The sequence below is a fragment of the Oncorhynchus kisutch genome, linkage group LG12, assembly GCF_002021735.2.
Source record: "Oncorhynchus kisutch isolate 150728-3 linkage group LG12, Okis_V2, whole genome shotgun sequence".
Classification (NCBI taxonomy): Eukaryota; Metazoa; Chordata; class Actinopteri; order Salmoniformes; family Salmonidae; genus Oncorhynchus; species Oncorhynchus kisutch.
The window spans coordinates 26,717,777-26,739,667 of record NC_034185.2 but is presented as its reverse complement, the minus strand read 5'-3'; the positions used below and the strand labels follow the sequence as shown (position 1 = coordinate 26,739,667).

At 43.2% G+C, this 21,891-nt stretch overlaps 1 protein-coding gene across 2 annotated transcripts in view; it reads left to right on the top strand.

The window, feature by feature from the left end:
- LOC109900792 (protein cornichon homolog 3) overlaps positions 1 to 21,891 on the top strand; it is a 48,278-nt gene that overhangs the window by 10,897 nt on the left and 15,490 nt on the right. For both annotated transcript variants that reach the window (XM_020496614.2, XM_031837247.1), the window contains exon 3: positions 4,162 to 4,209. In XM_020496614.2, the coding sequence (XP_020352203.1) occupies positions 4,162 to 4,209 (48 nt within the window). The remainder of the gene's footprint in view (positions 1 to 4,161; positions 4,210 to 21,891) is intronic.

Below are 21,891 nucleotides of genomic sequence, written 5' to 3'. Positions count from 1 at the left end.
ACCATAGTTGCATTATCACGCAGAGAAAGGAGTATTACTTATGTTCTGATTTTATTTCCCAAGACTGATCATGGAATTGCGTACTACTCATGTGTAACCTATAGGTTACGTTTGAATTAGATCTCTAGTAAATTAGTACTATAAGTTATATGTCAGTGTGACTCCAAAGGGTGAAGGGTGGATTGGCATAATACTGGGTCCTGTCTAAAAACATTGTTGTTGTTGTTACAAGAAAAGCTTTACAGTAGGCCCATGTTATCGGCCAGATATCAAACCTGGGATGACGGCTCACTGGGTAAACTCTAGGTGTTAGCTCTGGGAGCCGACACAAGTCCTGAGATCTCAGGCAAGGTAAGTCATAATATAAAGCCAGCTTGGAGAACCACCTGCACTATACTGACAGTACATCAGCCTCCACTACTGGATCGTCACATTTCTCCTCTCCTTATGAATATTATTGAGGTCAAACGGGAGAGCCAAGGACACGGGTAGTTCCTAATGTTGTAAGATTCTGGTTAGTGTTTACAGAACAACTGGTTCTGAGAGATTAGGATCCGGACTTGCAATTGTAACAGTAAGCAGCTGTAACAAAAATGGATGACTGCAGTGTGGCCGTTATTATGAGTACATGTTCCAAATCAAATCACATGTTATTATGAGTACATGTTCCAAATCAAATCACATGTTATTATGAGTACATGTTCCAAATCACATGTTATTATGAGTACATGTTCCAAATCAAATCACATGTTATTATGAGTACATGTTCCAAATCAAATCACATGTTATTATGAGTACATGTTCCAAATCACATGTTATTATGAGTACATGTTCCAAATCAAATCACATGTTATTATGAGTACATGTTCCAAATCAAATCACATGTTATTATGAGTACATGTTCCGAATCACATGTTATTATGAGTACATGTTCCAAATCACATGTTATTATGAGTACATGTTCCAAATCACATGTTATTATGAGTACATGTTCCAAATCAAATCACATGTTATTATGAGTACATGTTCCAAATCAAATCACATGTTATTATGAGTACATGTTCCAAATCACATGTTATTATGAGTACATGTTCCAAATCACATGTTATTATGAGTACATGTTCCAAATCAAATCACATGTTATTATGAGTACATGTTCCAAATCACATGTTATTATGAGTACATGTTCCAAATCACATGTTATTATGAGTACATGTTCCAAATCACATGTTATTATGAGTACTTGTTCCATATCAAATCACATGTTATTATGAGTACATGTTCCAAATCAAATCACATGTTATTATGAGTACATGTTCCAAATCAAATCACATGTTATTATGAGTACATGTTCCAAATCAAATCACATGTTATTTGTCACATGCCACGAATTCCACAGGCGTAAACTTTACCATAAAATGCTTACTTACAGGCCCTTTCTCAACAAAACAGTTAAAAATGAAGAAAAATGTGCAATAAAAAGAAGGAAATAGTAACACATTAAAATAACAATAACGAGACTATATACAAGGAGTACCGGAACCGAATCAATGTGCAGGGGTATGAGGTAGTTGAGGTAATTATGTACATGTAGATAGGGGTAACTGTGACTAGGCAATCGGGATAGATAATAAATAGAGTATTCAACAGCGTACGTGAGGAGTGTGAAAGTGTGTCTGTGTGTGCGTGTGTGTGCGTGTGTGTGCGTGTGTGTGCGTGTGTGTGCGTGTGTGTGTGTGTGTGGGGGGGGGATTTGGCGTCTATGCATGTATGTGTGTGATTTGTGTGCGTGTGAGCGTAGGTAGTCTATGTGTGTGTTGGAATGTCCGTGCCTTCAGAAAGTATTCACACCCCTTGACTTTTCCCACATTTTGTTGTGTTAAAGCCATCATTTAAAATGTGTAATATTGAGATATTATATTGACATTGAATGTTCCTGAGTGGCCTACTTACAGTTTTGACTTAAATCGGCTTGGAAATCTATAGCAAGACATGAAAATGTCTGTTTAGCAATGATCAGCAACCAACTTGACAGAGCTTGAAGAATTGTTTGTCTATTCATGTTTTTGTATTGTGTCATGTTTTGTGTGGACCTCCAGGAAGAGTAGCTGCAGCTTTGGCTGTAGCTAATGGGGATCCGAATAAAATATGAAATACTCATCTCCAGAAAGTGAACCAGTAATTAGCCCATATTCATTCACTCCTCCGACAGAGCACTGTGTGTACTCTAGACAGTGAAGGTACACACTCCAGAGACGGATTTCTCAACTGTCAAACACTCCTCTTCTTCTCTCAACAGCTCCTTGACCTCTCTAGCGCTCCTCTCTATTCTCACCCTGAGCCTCAGTTGACTTTTGTGCGTCTTATTTACAGTACCCCAGCACACTTGCTTGTCAAGCAAATTCTCGCTGAGTAGCATTTCAAAGCGAGCCCTGTCTAATTGCTTGCTAATGAGAAGTGTTGATACCTCGGCAGTTATCTGGCGTCTCCATGGCTACCACTGGAATATATTAGCATGGCCTCGTTCATACTCCTCGAGATGGGAGAGGAGAGGAAAACATGTGTTGAGGCAAATTCAGGTTCGCCCAAATGAGGTGCTGCAGTCCCGAAATAGGGCTAATTTACGGTAACTTCTCATAGATGTTGTGGTTTCATATGCTGAACTACTGCAGTGGGTCGTGAGAGGACATGGGGAGGAGGAAGCAATGCAAAATGTGCTTGGAGAACATCAAAGTATTCTGCAGATTTGACTTCACGTATGCATATGAGACTACCCGCAGCTCAATTTGACGTCTCCTCAACCCCATCCTCTTTCCTACCTCTACTCTTAATATAATAGCACATTTCTCTCCGTGGAAGGGGACTTCCTTAAAGTCAAACTTTAAAGTGCATTTAAAACATCTCAATACACTTGGCACTTTTAAAATAGAAAAACAGTCCAGTAAAAGGAGGCAATTGAAGACATTTTCCACCGTCTTAACCCAGAACAATTCCAAGAGGACTGACGTGTAGATTATGTGTCGTATCAGATTTTGAGATGAGAGATAAAAAAACGGCTGATGCTCAAATGGAGATTAGCCACCAGACTGCACATTTTCCCCACAGAGCCTGTAGAACCGTTGCAATGGTCTTAGTTCCAATGTACGCTAGACTGGCTTTCTACAGTAGTGTTACCTCAGATTACATTATTTAGAGGCGTACAGGCGACTCCATGATGAATTATACATCCCATCAGAGGAAGTTCTTCTGTAGTGTTTTTTTCTCTCCAAAAATACTAATCAAATATGTATGTTTAGTCTTGATTAATGTAGCTTTTGGGAAATAACATTCAACCCCCCCCCCCCCCTTTTCACCAGCACTCTGCGGAGGAAGATAAGGCTGTTTGGGTGTCATTCATATATAATTTCTCCTCAAGATAACACATCATCCCAAGTATGACAATTTTGCACATCAACCAAGTCAATTTGGTCTGATAGAGACATGTAGACATGTAGAGACTGGGACTCTCAGGGCGAGGTATCCATCCACAACAGGCATAGGAACAAGCACTACCCAAAATAGGGAACGTTTCTATGTAATCGCCATATGCCATGCTGCTCACATGCGCCATTCAAGAAATGGTGTCGCCTGGCATTGGTTTTCTAAATATGGCCCTTGATGTCCTCGCCAGTTTCTGGTTGCACTGTAGTTCTGCAGAGAGAGGAGCGCTGGGCCAAGAAGTGGGGGGTAGACAAGTGCTTTAGGCAGTGCTGGGTTGACTCCACAAAGCCCCAGCACCACACACAGACAGACACAGGCAGAGGAAGATGCAGAGTCTGCTTATAGCTCAGCAGAAGTGGCAAGGTAGGAACCAGCATCATCCATGTCTCACTGTGGGCCAACACAATGCAAATCCAGCTTCACAGGCCAGCGGCATCATGCTACCCAAAACACTCCTGTATACCTAACACACTCCTGAAACATTCCTGATTCTCCCCAGCTTGTAACACGTATGCTACAGGCCTTAGTGACTAGACAGTTGGACTTACTACATTATCTTGTCACTAAGGTCTGTAAAATAACCCTATTTTTGGACTGCTGAACCTCATCAGAACAACTGTTGTGTTTCGTTATGTATATTTAATGCAGGTGATGTAACTGTTTCCTGTTTGGCTCCAACAGAGAGAGCGACTCCGGAACATTGAGAGGATTTGCTGCCTGCTGAGAAAGGTAAATAGCCACTGAACACTGTCCTATTTAAAACATTTCCTTTATTACTTCATGTGCATATGTCATTTAGCCTACATTTTAACACCAGCAAATGATCACGGTCTTCTATATCTAGACTGCCCGCTAGTTTGTGAGAGTTAAAATAGTAGAATACACAAGGTGCAATTTCTAAATTTGGTTGTGTATCAGCAGTTTCTCTCTTGTTATGTCAGTCACTGACAGTCACTCAATTAGCCCATGTCAGTTAACATTACTCTAGCTAGCTATTTAAACCTGTAGTTATCATGGCTGAATTACCGACCAGGGGGCCCCCCATTGATTTTGTCACTCTAACTCAGATATCATATTAAAAAAACACGTCTCTCCGCCCCATGGCAAAATGTGTAGAATTGAAGGAAATTAGCTGTAAAACTGCAACATTTTCTCTCCGCCACATGGCAAAATTAGTAGAATGAATTACATTTGTTATACATTGCAAAAAGAATTCTCTGCCCATGCCAAAATGTGTAAAATTACCGCAAATTAGCTTCAAAACTGCAATATTTTATCTATGCCTCATAACAAAAGAGGGGGGCCACTAAAATGTTTTGCTAGCAAGGTATATTTAATATTTGTATTTTATTAGGATCCGCTGCCAGGGCAGCAGCTACTCTTAATGGGGTGCAAACAGAAAACAAAACACAACAAATAGAATACATAATATACATATACAATATATAATACAATGCATAATACAATACATAATACAATACATAATACAATACATAATACAATACATAATACAATACATAATACAATACATAATACAATACATAATACAATGCAAAATACAATACATAATATATAAAGAGACCTCTGGTTGCATGTCTTGTGTGGTACCGATGAGTGTCCGAACTGTGGGCCAACTGCTTGAACAGACAGTTCGGTACCTTCATCACCTTGCACAAAGACCAATAGTGATGCAGTCAATCTCACCTCAACCTTGAGCCAGGAGAGATTGACATGAATGCCATTGGCATTTGCCCTCCATGTATATCTAGTTGCAATATGTGCTGCCCTGTTTTGGACCAACTACAACCATGCCTATGTCCTTATTTGCACATGACCACACAACTGGGCAGTAGTCCAGGTGCGACAAAACTAGGGCCTCTAGGACCTGTCTAGTTGATTGAGATGTCAAGAAAGCAGCACAGCGCCTTATCTTGGACTGACCTCTTCCCCATGTTAGCAACCATTAAGTCTATATGTTTTGACCATCACAGCTTGCTATCTAGGGTTACACCTAGCAGTTCAGTCTCCTCAACTTGCTTAAACGCCACATTATTCAATAATAGATCAGAGGTTTAGGGTTGAGCGAGTGATATGTCCCAAAAACGATGCTTTTAGTTTTTGCAATATTTAGCAGCAGCCTATTGCTAGTTACCCATTCTAAAAGTGACTGTAGCTCTATGTTAAGGGTGCCAGTTGTTCATTTTACTGTCATAGCCGACGTGTATACTGTTGACTCGTCAGACACACAGGCTTTATTCAAGGTCAGTGGAAGGTCATTGGTAAAAACATAAAACAATAATGGCCCAAGCCGACTGCCCTGATTTTGGAATGAGATGTTCGACAAACAGGTGTCCACATACTTTTAGACGAGGTCATTTCGTCAAACTTGTGAGGCTCTCCATGCTCATTAGTTTCTCATTCAACATCATTTGCTGCTGCTTCACTCAGTCTCAATCCCGCTTGAAAAGTCTCCCTTCCTAGGTGTTTTACATTCCCTAAAACCAAATATTGGCCAAACATTCCCAGATTTTCATTAAACGGCCATACCTGGTCTCTCGTTTCTGCATCACCAAATTTTGCGGTAGGCAACCATTAGTTTGCTAGTTGCGCCGAGTGCTGTGTAGTGCTGCACTTCTCACAATGGTGCTCATTCAGTAAAGTTAAATCAAAGCTGAACCAATGTCTTGGAAGATCACATAATGATTCATTAGTATTCCACATAACATAACCAAGTATAATAGCATAGTATATTGTTGCTGTTACATCAAAAACACCATCTCATTTCATGAGATTTTAGGATGGTTAGCTGAATAGTCCTAAACAAATCTCACACCACCAAAACTCAAAACAGTGCACCACTAGGTTGAATGTGCTCCAACTGAAACAAAACACAGGAGGGCTCTGTAGTTTAACATCAAGTGCTCTAGTTGGCTCACAAAACACTTAAAGAAGATCGAAATGCACATTCCCATGAAACTGATTGAGATCAAATGATTGGCAGGCAGATGCAGTTTGGACATTTTCACTGGTAAAACGTGCAGAATTATCATTCATAATTTACAGTGATGATGCCATGGCCTATTTTCAAATGGTGTTTGAGGGTATTAAAAATATATATTTATTTTGAGACAATATGTGTGGGCATGGGCAGATGTTGCAATTGGAAGATGCATTTTATGCATATTCTATCATGATATTCAATAGTGTACATCTGTCAGTAAATGTTTTTATTTATTATGACATCATTTACATTTTGATTGCTCTCCGGCACTTAAAAAATGAGCGAGAGCCAATCATCAGTCATTTGTGTTAGTGCTGAGCGTGTTGCGTGTTCTTCCCTATAAGTATGTTGAAAGTCCATTGCCAATTTCTTTTCTGTAAAATAACATTATATTTGGTCAAACACTGTTTTTTCCGAAAGTTTGCTAAGCGCAGGTAACAGGCTGATTGGTCGCCTGTTTATACCATTAAAGGCTGCTTTGCTATTCTTGGGCAGCGGAATGACCTTTGTCTCCCTCCTGGCCTGAGGGCACACACCAACTTCTAGGATTAAATTGAAGCTGTGGCAAACAGGAGTCACAATGTATTCTGCTTCCAACCTCAGCAATTTACCACCCAGACTGTCGGTACCAGGTGGCTTGTCCTTATTTTTAAAAATCATCTTTCTCACCATTTTTGCGGAACTCAAAACTACAGCGTTTGTCTTTCATTATTTGGTTCCATATGCATGAATATGAAGGCTCAGCATTTGTTGTTTGCATGTAATGCTTACAAGTTTGCTAATCTTATCAACAAAAAAGTTATTCAAGTGGTTGGCAATATCAAAGGGTTTCGATAAGAACAAGCCATCTGCCTCAATGAAAGAGGGAGCTGAGTTTGCTTTTTTGCCCAGAATTTCTTTTAAGGTACTCCAGAGCATTTTTACTATCATTCATTATATAATTTATCTTTGTTCCATAGTATAGTTTCTTCTTCTTTTTGTTTAGTTTAGTTACGTGATTTTGTTGGCCAATCTGCTGTGTTGTCTTATTTGCGATTCCCTTTGCCTCATCCTTCTCAGCCATACAGTTTTTCAATTCATCAACTATCCATGGGGATTTGGCAGTTCTAACAGTCAGTTTCTTGATGGGCGCATGCCTATCAGTAACCGGAAGAAGCCCTTTCATAAATGCTGCAAGTGCTGCTGTTCCTCATTACATACATCAGACCAACAAATATTTTTCACATATTTGACATCGGAATCATTGCAAAACCTCTTGTATGTTGTATATTCGCTTATACACAATGTCGTTTTTTCTAGATATGGCTATTATATTGTGATCACTACATCCGATGTAGTGCGGGGGGGGGGCTCTGACTGCATATGTGGGTATAGATGTGTGTACGCAGACCCACGAGCCACTGCGTCCCCTCGTGATATTTATGTGTTATATATATATATATATATATATATTTTATCCCAGCCATTTTCCCCGCAGGAGGTCTTTTGCCTTTTGGTAGGCTGTCACTGTAAATAAGAATTTGTTCTTAACTGACTTGCCTAGTTAAGTTAAGGTTAAATAAATAAAAAATGTGTGGCCCCCACCCCCATCAAAGTTGCCCATCCCTGATCAAGACTTTGCACAGGGGTGAGTACAGTACTTCAGTCACTGTATCTCAAAATATTAAAGGGATAGTGCGAGATGTATCGATTTACCAAGGGTCAGATGAACTCATGGATACCATTTTCATGTCTCTGCATCCAGTATGAAGGAAGTTTGAGGTAGTTTTGAATGCTAGCTGTTCCAGTAGACTTCCAGTCATTGCACTTCCAGTCATGCTAACGCTAGTTAGCATTGGCTCGCGAAACTACCTCTAACTTCCTTCATACTGGGGCTGCTGGAATGGAGGCCGTTTTTGTTCTTTATCTCTGTTGTCAACACTGCCTTAGGCTCATCTGTCACTCCTGGGGACTGTTGCAGTACTGACCCAGTGAGAGTGTTGAGCTGCACCATCAACACCACATCAGAAGTTCATTTCCTACCCTGCCTGGAGTCATAAAGCTTATTCATTAGATTTCATCGTTCCTAGAGGATCTTCAGCACTACATGGACTATGTGTATGTTACTGTAGACATGTTTATTGCTTGTTCCTTGTCTGTTACAAGTGCATTCTCTCAGCATTTGCGAATATGAGTCACCCCACACAATATTACATAGAAAATGATCTTGGATAGATTGTGGGGTTTGTCTTATGGCAGCAGGTGCTGTACTTTGCAAGCCAGTCACAGAGGAGCACTAGCTGGTGGTTTTATTTCTCCCGCCCCGTTCGGTTTGTGACTGTAAAACAGCGGTGTTGTCACAGCAACAGAACCAACCATAGAGTGCTGCTCATCTATCTTTCTTTATTTTTTTGTCTCATTCTCCCACCCCATTCCCCACACACCTCTGTGAGTACCGAAGCAGAAGCACAGAGGTGGTTAGGCCAGCGTGTTCATTTGCAAGGAGGCTGCAACCCTGCTCAATTCCTGCTCCTAAAATACATAGAAGTTCCATTTTCTCCCTCCCCTATAATTTGAAGGGAGATGAAATGTCGGTACAGTAGATGAGAGGAAGATAGAGAGGGGGAAAGATAGGAAGAGATGGAGAGGGGGAAAGATAGGAAGAGATGGAGAGCGATAGAGAGGGGGAAAGATAGGAAGAGATGGAGAGCGATAGAGAGGGGGAAAGATAGGAAGAGATGGAGAGTGATAGAGAGGGGGAAAGATAGGAAGAGATGGAGAGCGATAGAGAGGGGGAAAGATAGGAAGAGATGGAGAGTGATAGAGGGGGAAAGATAGGAAGAGATGGAGAGCGATAGAGAGGGGGAAAGATAGGAAGAGATGGAGAGCGATAGAGGGGGAAAGATAGGAAGAGATGGAGAGTGATAGAGAGGGGGAAAGATAGGAAGAGATGGAGAGTGATAGAGAGGGGAAAAGATAGGAAGAGATGGAGAGTGATAGAGAGGGGGAAAGATAGGAAGAGATGGAGAGTGATAGAGAGGGGGAAAGATAGGAAGAGATGGAGAGCGATAGAGGGGGAAAGATAGGAAGAGATGGAGAGTGATAGAGAGGGGGAAAGATAGGAAGAGATGGAGAGCGATAGAGAGGGGGAAAGATAGGAAGAGATGGAGAGCGATAGAGAGGGGGAAAGATAGGAAGAGATGGAGAGCGATAGAGAGGGGGAAAGATAGGAAGAGATGGAGAGCGATAGAGATGAGGGAGGGCTGCTGCTGTGCTCCGGTGATTCCAAGCCAATCAGAGCATTTCTGTCTGCTGTTGAGTCATGGAGGATTCCACACCCCCCCATGGTGCCTGGCTGGACCCACGCCATGCCACCATGTCTGGATTTACAGACAACCTCCAGTCATTCAGGCTGCACTACCACAGACTGAACAGACAGCCTCCAGTCCCGACTCTCCAGGCTGTACTACCACGCATAGTTTTTAGCTCAGCAAACTAGACTTCTCACAACACTTGAGCATGTTGTTTGGCAATGGATGGGGAGTGTCATCCTGACCTACTGTATTACACTCAGGCACAGTTCAGCTCATGGAGAGTTAACAGAACCCCTTGTATGCTGTTTCCCAATGTGTGGGGTTATGAAGCCATAAGGAGTGTACACCTTCTGACCTTCTGTCCTACTGTATTACCACCAGGCACAGTTTAGCTCATCAAGCTATACACTGAGTGTACAAAACATTAGGAACACCTGCTCTTTCCATGACATAGACTGACTAGGTGAATCCAGGTGCAAGCTATGGTTCCTTATTGATGTCACCTGTTAAAGTGAATCACTGTAGATGAGGGGGAGGAAACAGGTTAAAAAACTATTTTTAAGCCTTGAGACAATTGAGACGTGGCTTGAGACATGTGTGCCATTCAGAGGGTGAATAGGCAAGACAAAATATTTGTGCCTTTGAACAGGGTAGTAGGTGCCAGGAATACCGGATTGTGTCAAGAACTGCAACGCAGTGTTTTTCACGCACAACAGTTTCCTGTGGTATCAAAAATGGCCCACCACTCGAAGGACATCCAGCCAACTTGACACAACTGTGGGAAGCATTGGAGTCAACATGGGCCAGCATGCCTGTGGAATGCTTTCGACACCTTGTAGAGTCCATACCCCGACGAATTGAGGCTGTTCTGAGGACAAAAGGGGGTGCAACTCAATATTAGGAAGGTGTTCTTAATGTTTTGAACACTGTGTCATTTGCACTCCTCCTGTTATGCTGTTTCCCAATCAAAGGCAAAGCATACATCCTCTTTCAGTGTGCACTATTAATGGAGCACAGTTTTGTTTTTGTTTTTTACCTTTATTTACTAGGCAAGTCAGTTAAGAACAAATTCTTATTTTCAGGAACAGGAAAAGTGGGTTAACTGCCTTGTTCAGAGGCAGAGCAACACATTTTTACATTGTCAGCTCAGGGGATTCGATCTTGCAACCTTCTGGTTACTAGGCCAACACTCTAACCACTAGGCTACCCTGCAGCGACATACAGTTATACTGTTATAACTATACAGTTATAGTATAACTGTACAGTTATACTGTATGTCGCACACAGAAATGATGATGAAATATGAATGTAAATGATGACACAACCAAGGAAGAGAGGATTACCATGGATTATTAACGTTAGAGAGTCTTAGTAGATGTGTGTGTCTTCACAGGATATTGAAGATACATTTTTACCTGATATTCTTAGATCTCTCATACTTGACTGTACTATCCTCTTGTCTTTCTAACAGCTCATCCCAGTTCCCAGCCCCACATTATTACACTACAGAAGGAGATATAAAAAATAAGTCAATAAAAAAAAACTCTTCCTCAAATCCTGCATGTGGCTTTGCATCATCCTGACAGAAAAACAACAAATCCTTGTGAGCTCAACAGTGATAAGGAATAGGACTGAGTGTTTCCTCAACACCCTCCCTCGCCCAGGTGCGTGAAATTGCCAACTTCTCTCTCCAGAATATTTTGAGTTTATGCAAAAGAACTGGAGCTCTGATCCCAGGCAGTGGGAGAGAGGGAAATAACACCCAACTGGTGATTGACAGCCTCCGCTAAGCAATTGAAATGAATATGAATAATGTCAGTGCACTGTGTTTGGCATTGGAAATGGAACTGGTATATGAGTAGTGGGAACATAGTGTTATTTGACTGTTGTTGGTGTTGTATGCTTGCAATGAAGGGATTGTACATTATAACAGTAGAATTCCATTTATCTAATAATTCATTTAAACTCATTTTGTAAATTTAATCTCGGATCGATTCATTCATGTTTGCATTTATTATTTCTGTAAGTCATCGATTGATTTGGGTAACTCATGCAGGAGTTGCCCCTGTAGCCTCCAGTATTTTGATTAGAGCGCTGCTTAAGAGCTACTCTACTCCTCTGCTTTGATACTCGGGCTGTCGAATAATAAAAAGGTCCCCAGCAGGAAGACTTGGATACCAGCCTTGACCTCCCCAGCGCTTAACACATCCATCTGCATCTACTTTTCATCCCTTGTTCATCCCTTTCCTCCCTAATCGAGTAGGGTTAAATGTCCCGGTTGCAGAAAACCTCCTGGATGAAGAAGCCTTGTTTTTTTTTCTTCTTCTCCAATGTGAGTGTCAAGGTGAATCTCCCTCACATCCAATCAGTGCTCAGCGAGCGGTTGAGCACAGAACAGTCCCCGGTGGTTTCCGTAGCGCCTCATGTTTATTCTTCAAACGAGGAGCTACTTTTGATGTTTCAGTACAGAGTTTCATTCCTCTCCGTCACATTCATCTCTCCAAAAACCCATTTGCATAGGATTGTCAGTTTGCAGAGAAGCGGGGAGGGAGGTAGGGTGGGTTGGGCTTGACAGATAAGATGTGTGCTTCACGTGGAGAAAGTAGATGTTACCAGGGTACAGACACAAGCGACTGGTGATGTAGTCAAATGATGTAGCTACAGTGTCAAATGTGGGCCATAGATGACTTGGTGGTTTGAGGAAGCTCTTGTAAGGACTGTTGATGTGGACCAGGAAGTACGACAATGCTAGGTACACTGCACTGAAGACCTGGGGCTATACTATACTGTGGTTATGGGTTTGTTTGTCGTTATGTTGATGTGTGGGTTATTTCAAGTGTATGATGTCCGAACTGTTGCTGCTTAGATTTTATGGTTGGATAGTGAGATTCACTCTCACGGTAATGCATATACATTAAGATATTTGCCCGATTTAGTTACTATTAAAAAAAGACATACTTTCTTTTCACTGCTCTGATGGAGAAAACACATATTTTGTAGAAGACCTGAAGCTGTATATATATATATATATATATAGTACATTAGGCTACTTCATTTACAATGTACTGATAGAGACAGGCACATAGACATCGTTAGACAGAGCGAGATAGTCTTTCTGGAAATCCCCCAAATCATTGGTTCAGACTGTTGAGCCCGTTAACTTACTTTGGTGGATATTGTGAACTCTGCATAAAATCAATGTTCATCTCTCTCTCAACATCAGTACAGTATAATGAAGGAATTCCCTTCAAGACTGGAACGAGATTTGTTTGTTTGAAATCCTGCACTGATTCATTAAAGTTTCCCATTTGATTTGTCACATGCACAGTGAAGTGAAGTACAGTGAAATGCTTAACTTGCAAGCCCTACCCAACAATGCACTATTCAATATCAAAATATTATAACAAAAAACACAATACATCGGAAATAATAATGAAAGAATAAAAATAACAGGAGAGTGTAAGCAGGGTCAGTGCCAGTACCAAATGTACAGTGTGCGGGAATATTGGAGTAGTTGAGGTAGGTAGATAGTAGATATGTACATATAGGAAGGGATTAGGAGAAAGAGACTGGTAGCAGGATAAATAATAATAATAATATTAATAGTAAACAATATAACTGTGTAAACAGGACTGAAAAGTGACTGGTAGCAGGAATATGTAAATATTTATGGTAATATAAATTATAATATATACATGCAAACAAGTAATATTGACCAGTAGCAGGATAAATAAATGGATACTAATGGTAAATGCAATCAATAATAAATTAACAGCAGCCTAATGATAGTAATACATCTAGTCAATAATCATTTTAGTAGCAGTGTAGGTGTGAGGGAGTCTGTGCCTGTATGTGGCTTCAGTAATGACTGCGTGAGTGAGGGTGTGTGTGAGTGTGTGCGTGTGAGTAAGAGTGACAGTGAAGGTGTGTATGTCTCAGTGTGTAGAGACCTGTGGATGGGCATCGAGTCATTGAGGCTAAATAGTCTGTGAGAGAGGGAGAGCAGTAGTTGTTAGCCATTTAACAGTCTTATGACCAGGGGATAGAAGCTGTTTAGGAGTCCGTTGGTCTGAGCCTTGATGCACCGGGACCGCCTGCCGGATGGTACTCATCCCCTTTGATGCGCTGGGCCGTCTGTACCAGCCTCTGTAGGGCCTTCCGGTCGAGGGCGGTGCAGTTGCTATACCAGAGGGTGATACAATCACTCAGGATGCTCTCAAAGGTGCAGCTGTAAAAGTCCTCCCCTGCTCCCTGTTTCCTGTAGTCCATGGTCAGCTCCTTAGTCTTACTGACGTTGAGGAATATGTTGCAATTCCGTCCAGTTGTAATGGTGCTGTGCAGGCACTGATGTACTGTAGAGAGATGAGTGAATCAAGTTGAGTTTGTTTGCACAATACAAAGTACCTGTATTGCCTTACTACCGTACTACAAGGCCACAGAGAGGCCTTTCCTCAGGCACTGTGTCACAGCAGCAGTGAGCTGCTTGTGTTGTCTCAGACAAACCTGATCTACACCCTCTGTGCTGTAATGCACTCTGAAGAAACAACCAGTACTGCCTCGAGCCTTTTGCCTTTAATGTGCTGTGGCCAGGGAAAAGTGGAAGAGAGGAGAGGATCCACAGGGGAAACACTCTCTCTCTCTCTATGTCTCTCTCTCTATGTCTATCTCTCTCTATGTCTGCAGTGGCTTGCGAAAGTATTCACTCCTTGGCATTTTTCCTATTTTGTTGCCTTACACCCTGGAATTAAAATTGATTTTGGGGGGCTTTGTATCATTTGATTAACACAACATGCGGAGACCCCGGGCTGGGGACCGTCGCTGGAGACCCCGGGCTGGGGACCGTCGTTGGAGGTTCAGGACTGTGGCCCGTCGTTGGAGGTTCCGGACTGTGGCCCGTCGTTGGAGGTTCCGGACTGTGGCCCGTCGTTGGAGGTTGGGGACATGCACCTCAGGGTGAGTGCGAGGAGCAGGAACAGGGCGCACTGGACTGCAGAGGCGCACTGTAGGCCTGGTGCGTGGTGCCTACACTGGTGGTACCGGGCTGGGGACACGCACCTCAGGGTGAGTGCGGGGAGGAGGAACAGAGAGTACTGGACTGCTGAGATGCACTGTAGACCTGGTGCGTGGTGCCGGCACTGGTGGTACCGGACTGGGGACACGCACCTCAGGGCCAGTGCGAGGAGCCGAAACAGGGCGTATTGGACCCTGGAGGCGCACTGGAGTCCTGGTGCATGGTGCCGGTACTGTTGGTACCGGGCTGGGGACACGCACGTCAGGGCGAGTGCGAGGAGCAGGAACAGGGCATACTGGACCCTGGAGGCGCACTGGAGGCCTGGTGCGTGGTGCCGGCACTGGTGGTACCGGGCTGGTGACACGCACCTCAGGGCGAGTGCGGGGAGGAGGAACAGGACGTACTGGACTGTGGAGGCGCACTGGATGTCTGGAGTGTAGAGCTGACACAACCCGACCCGGATGGATGTTTATTCTTGCCCTGCAAATGCAGGGTGCTGGCACAGGACGCACTGGGCTGTGCAGACTCACTGGAGACACAGTACACAGAGCCGGAGCAGGATATCCTGGTCCAAAGAGGTATACTGGAGACCAGGAGCGCTGAGCCGGCACCCTCCTTCCTGGCTGGATGCCCATTTTAGCCCAGCCAATGTGAGGAGCTGGAATAGAACGCAAGAATAGCGTACTGGAGACACTGTGCGTTCCACCGCATAACACAGTGCCTGACCAGTAACATGCTCCCCACAGTAAGCACGAGGAGTTGGCTCAGTGCCATCTCCTCGTGTGACCCCCCCAAAACATTTCTTGGGGCTGCCTTTCGGGCTTCCGTGCTAGCCATGTACCCTCATATCGTCGCCGTTCCTCCCATGCTATCTCCACCTGCCTCCATGGTAGGCGATCCTCTCCTGCCAGTATTTCCTCCCACATCCAGGATACTTTACTGTCCAGTATTTCGTCCCATGTCCATGCTGTCCATCAAACGCTGCTCCTCCTTTTCACGCTGCTTGGTCCTTTTATGGTGGGTTATTCTGTCACGGACGTCATAAAGAGGAGATCAAGGTGCAGCGTGGAAAGCGTACATAACCCTTTTAATGAAAGAACGAACACTGAACAAAACTATACAAAACAACAAAATGAACCGTGAAGGTATCTGGCAACTAAACATAGAATAACAACCCACTAAATACCCAAGGAATATGGCTACCTAAATATGGTCTCCAATCAGAGACAACGATAAACAGCTGCCTCTGATTGAGAACTAATCTCGGCAACCATAGACACATAAACACCTAAACTACAAAACCCCCCTAGACATACAAAAAACCCTAGACAATACAAAAACTAAACAAACCACCCTCGTCACACCCTGACCTAACCAAAATAATAAAGAAAACAAAGATAACTAAGGTCAGGGCGTGACAGCTGTGGAGCTTTGCAGCTCCTTCAGGGTTATCTTTGGTCTTTTTGTTGCCTCTCTGATTAGTGCCCTCCTTGCCTGGTTTAGGAGTTTTGGTGGGCGGCCCTCTCTTGGCAGGTTTGTTGTGGTGCCATATTCTTTCCATTTTTTAATAATGGATATAATGGTTCTCCGTGGGATGTTCAAAGTCTCTGATATTTTTTATAACCCAACCCTGATCTGTACTTCTCCACAACTTTGTCCCTGACCTGTTTGGAGAGCTCCTTGGTCTTCATAGTGCCGCTTGCTTGGTAGTACCCCTTGCTTAGTGGTGTTGCAGACTCTGAGGCCTTTCAAAACAGGTGTATATATACTGAGATCATGTGACAGATCATGTGACACTTCTGAAGGTAATTGGTTGCACCAGATCTTATTTAGGGGTTTCATAGCAAAGGGGTGAATACATATGCACACACCACTTTTCCCTTTTTATTTTTTAGAATTTTTTGAAACAAGTTATTTTTTTCATTTCACTTCACCAATTTGGACTCTTTTGGGTGTCCATTACATGGAAATCCAAATAAAAATCAATTTGAATTACAGGATGTAATGCAAAAAAAATTGGAAAAACGCCAAGGGGGCTGAATACTTTTCCAAGGCACTGTATCTCTCTCTCTCTGTCAATCAATGAGAAACAGCTTGTTAGTCCAACATTAGTGGCTTTTAAGCTGGACATGTAAATGCTAAACTGGCTTTACCCAAATATGAGACAGAAAAAATGAATCAACTCTTACGCCTTGGGGTTTAAAGTCCCCTTCTAGCTCTCTTTCATTGAAAAATACATTTTCAAATCTCTACGATTTTAAAAATCGTACTGCATGCAGGATGTACTCAGCAGATGTGTCTTGCCGAGGCCTGATGCGGCTGAGTTACTGTTGGGTGCGTGGCGGGGGCTGGGGGCTGGACGGAGCCATTAGTGTGTCACGCGTCGAGATGCGCAGCCAGTGGAGGTGTGAGATCGCCTTGCAGAACTACTGCATGTTATCATTAGTTGAAACACACTGAAACACACTGTTCTACATCTAGCCTGTGTCTTGATCAATACGGTCCTCTAGTATACAGTAGTCTACCCATTATCTCCTCACTTTGCCCCTCCTTTCTCTGTCATTGTATCTTGTTCTACCTCTCTTAGTAGGCTGTAAGGGTGAGTAAGGCATGTCTGAGCTCTGTGTTCATGATGCGTTGACTCTTCCAAAAGGGGTGTGTGGAGCAGAGCAGCTCCCTGCAGATTTCTGCTATGTCACTGGACACTAGATCAAAGGGGGCTAGCAGCAGCACTCTGCAGCAGCACTCTGCAGCAGCACACTGCCTAGATACCTGCACTTCATTAACAAGGGTGTTGATGTGTCCCTAGAGACTGAGGATCAAAGGTCTAGTAGCAAAATACTGCAGAGGTAACAGTCGCCTACTTTATTGTCAAGTGTCATCTGAAGTCACTCTAGCTCCTCTTTATATGGAGACTTGTGGATTGTTTTATTCCTGTAACCATGGGGTAGTGACCATGGCTTTCATTGGAATGGATTGGAGTGGAATTCAAACCATTTGTTCCTTTCATGTGTAAAAAACAAGAATGGTCCGCAGATTCTTGTGTTCAGAACATGAACCATGTTTCACCTGATTAGTAATAGGTTTTCCTGCTCAAACTCTATCTTCAAGCATGTCAAATATCAGAGGTGCTGAGTGGGAAATTGTCGGTAGAAATGTTTTGGAGCTACTGTATGACTATCAAAGCAGTAGCAACTCTGTATGCTTCTAATGCAATTATACCGTTCGGTGAAGTCCGTTGGAAATCAATGTATGCGGAGTGAAGAAATAGAGCCTGTGTACACGTGTCGCCTAATATTCTACAGAGGCCTTCCAGTCCAGCCTTTCGGGACAACTTTTCATCTATCCACAAAGTTTGACAAACTAAATGTACTTTGGACTCATGTGCTATTGGGTCTCAGAGGAACAAGTCTATTTTAAAGAGAAAATATGTATAATTATTTGCTACATTTAATTATTGTTGCTGTTGTAACGAGAGAGAGAGTAATTGGAGAGTAGGAACTCTTTTGATCAGCAGAGGAAATTTGCTGCTGCTAAAATGAGAGTGATATCCAGATTAGTCACAAACACAAATGATTGAGGCGGAGAACAATATTGCATACATGATTGCGTTACATGACAGGCGTTTCATATGATGGATGCCTGGAGAGGCCACTGGATTTGCTCAACCAGATAAACTTCAGTTAGTTTCAACCCCTTTTCTGCTTCATATTAATTCAAGTAAGTGAATGTATTCCTTTTTATAATGGACAAACTGCTACTGTATAATTATGAACGTACTGTACCGTAGCTATTGATGGCAGCAACACTTGGCGGATTTTCTGGGTTGGTGCTATGGTTTCAGACAGTTAGTAAACCTTGTTAACTTTTTATAACATTTGATCCTCTGGTTCCATTGTATTGTGAGTGTACTGAAGGCTACATGCACTCCCCTCCATGTATTTGGACAGTGAAGCAATTATTTTACATTTGGCTCTACTCCAGCAATTTGGATTTGGAATACAATGTGTCACATGAGCCGACAGTACAGAATGTCCCCCCATTTGAAGAAGTCAATAGATATTTGGACAAATGCACTTATAGTTTATTAAAGTTGTCAAAAAGTGTTATATTTGGTTCCCATATTCATAGCATGCAATGATTACATCAAGCTTGTGACTCTACAAACTCATTGGATGCATTTTTTTTGTGATGTTTCTGAACCCATCTAAATGAATCCTGATTATACCATTATTAAGACAAATCATGAATGAATCATGAATAATGATGAGTGAGAAAGTCTACAACATAACATGCTAACCTCTCACCATTACCAATAACAGGGGAGGTTAGCATTTTTGGGAGGGTATGATCTTTGTGCCTCTGTAAATTTCCACTCATCTCATCGATGAGTCCATGTACCGTGGAGAGGTCGACCGGCTGGTGGCCTAGTGCAGTCACGATAACCTGAAACTCGACACAGAAAAAATCATGGATATGGAGGTTGACTTCCGGAAACACCCTGCACCATCTCTCCCCCTTGAGATTGATGGCTCTGCTGTTGGCACGGCTGAATCATTCAAATTCCTGGGGACCATCATTTCCCACAGTATCAAGTGGGAGGACAACATCACATTGGTCACCAAGAAGGCACACCAGAATATACTACTTTGTAGAGTCACAAGTTTGATTTTGTCATTGAGTGCTGGGAATATGGGAACAAATACTAAACGTTTGACTACTTTAATAGACTGTAACTGAATTTTTCCAAATACTTCTGACTTTCTAAAATGGGCCGACTAGATACATAAAGTGCCTTCATTTCTAAACGGTAGAACATATATGTATGAAAACAACCTTCTGTACTGTTGCCTCATATGAAACATTTGATCTCCAAACCAAAATGCTGGAGTATAAATTTTAGCTTCACTGTCCATATCCATATGGAGGGGAGTGCATGTCATAAGGAGCCTTTGTAGTGTTGAGGGCTGTATAATCACTGTTAAGTGGGGTTAATTGGCCGTTGCAAGCAACCCGACATCGAGCAGGAGAGGAGGAGTGAAGGACTGTCGATCAGAGAGAGAGAGGGGAAGAATGGAGGGAGTGGAGTAGAGGAGAGTGGGTTATAGCTCTGTAGATCACCAGAGTGGAGTAGAGGAGAGTGGGCTATAGCTCTGTATATCACTAGAGTGGAGTAGAGGAGAGTGAGTTATAGCTCTGTAGATCACCAGAGTGGAGTAGAGGAGAGTGGGCTATAGCTCTGTATATCACCAGAGTGGAGTAGAGGAGAGTGGGTTATAGCTCTGTAGATCACCAGTGTGGAGTAGAGGAGAGTGGGCTATAGCTCTGTATATCACCAGAGTGGAGTAGAGGAGAGTGGGTTATAGCTCTGTATATCACCAGAGTGGAGTAGAGGAGAGTGGGCTATAGCTCTGTAGATCACCAGAGTGGAGTAGAGGAGAGTGGGCTATAGCTCTGTATGTCACCAGAGTGGAGTAGAGGAGAGTGGGCTATTTCTCTGTAGATCACCAGAGTGGAGTAGAGGAGAGTGGGCTGTAGCTCTGTAGATCACCAGAGTGGAGTAGAGGAGAGTGGGCTATAGCTCTGTAGATCACCAGAGTGGAGTAGAGGAGAGTGGGCTATAGCTCTGTATGTCACCAGAGTGGAGTAGATGAGAGTGGGCTATAGCTCTGTAGATCCCCAGAGTGGAGTAGAGGAGAGTGGGCTATAGCTCTGTAGATCACCAGAGTGCAGAAGAGGACAGTGGGCTATAGCTCTGTAGATCACCAGAGTGGAGTAGAGGAGAGTGGGCTATAGCTCTGTATATCACCAGAGTGGAGTAGAGGAGAGTGGGCTATAGCTCTGTAGATCACCAGAGTGGAGTAGAGGACAGTGGGCTGTAGCTCTGTAGATCACCAGAGTGGAGTAGAGGAGAGTGGGCTATAGCTCTGTAGATCACCAGTGTGGAGTAGAGTAGTGGCAGTCGCTCTGCAGCAGCAGCCCTCTGTCATTAGCTCTGTGTGCTGTAGAGAGCCTGCCTCCAAGTGTTGCTCTGCTCTCCCTCCCAGGGAGCTGCCTCAAATCACACTTGAAAAGCACTTTGGCACTCCGGCCTCTTGAACTGTGGCTGGGTTGGGCCCTCACAGGAGTCCGCTCTAATTGGCCGACAGGTTGAGCCCTGCCTCGCCACTGGCTAGTGTGTGTGTATGTGTGCCCTGGGGTGGTCAGATGTGGAAGACAGAGAGGGAGGAACCCTTCAGGGCTCAGGGCTCAGAGCCCAGAGACAGATCGCTGATCCTAGCCTCGCTCGGCCCAGATGAGCCCCAAGCTCCACACAGCTGGATCAATCCTATACATTCAAATGGGGCGGCAGGGTAGCCTAGTGGTTAGAGCATTGGACTAGTAACCGAAAGGTTCCAAGTTCAAACCCCCGAGCTGACATGGTACAAATCTGTCGTTCTTTCCCTGAACAGGCAGTTAACCCACTGTTCCTAGACTGTCATTGAAAATAAGAATTTGTTCTTAACTGATTTGCTAGTTAAATAAAGGTTAACATTTGTTTTTTTTAAATCAACACAGAGCATCAGGGCTGTTACTCTCCCCTCGTCGTTAGACTTACAGTATCATGTAGCTGTGTTGCTCCGTGTGCCTCGCAACCAAACCCTTTGTCTTCCATCATGTCACTGTTTTAGTCACGGTTGGTGTGATGACTGCTACTGATGTATGTGCTCACAGTGTATTTTAGGTTGTAGGTTGAATTTAGTTACATTAGCATGGGAGTGGTTCATAATGTTTGTCTGCATTCAGCAGGAGTTTAGCAAGCGACAGCGAGGGTAGGATTTGGACTTGATGGATGGGGGCTGAGAATAAGTGGGGGTAATAAAAAGTTTAGCGTGACTATTTGTATTTTAATGAGCATGGCGAAGTGTCGTGTTTATATATAGATCTGTTTGAGCAGCAGTTTCTCCATCACCTGCTGTTACGGAGCTCTCCACTGTGCTCCAATGTGTTTTTATGTTATTAGGGAGTATGCAGCACTGTGAATAATGTATAATAGAGCCAATGCACATCATGTACAAGTCCAGGTGTTTCAGACAAGGCTCCAGTTGTACCTTTAGCTTGTTAAA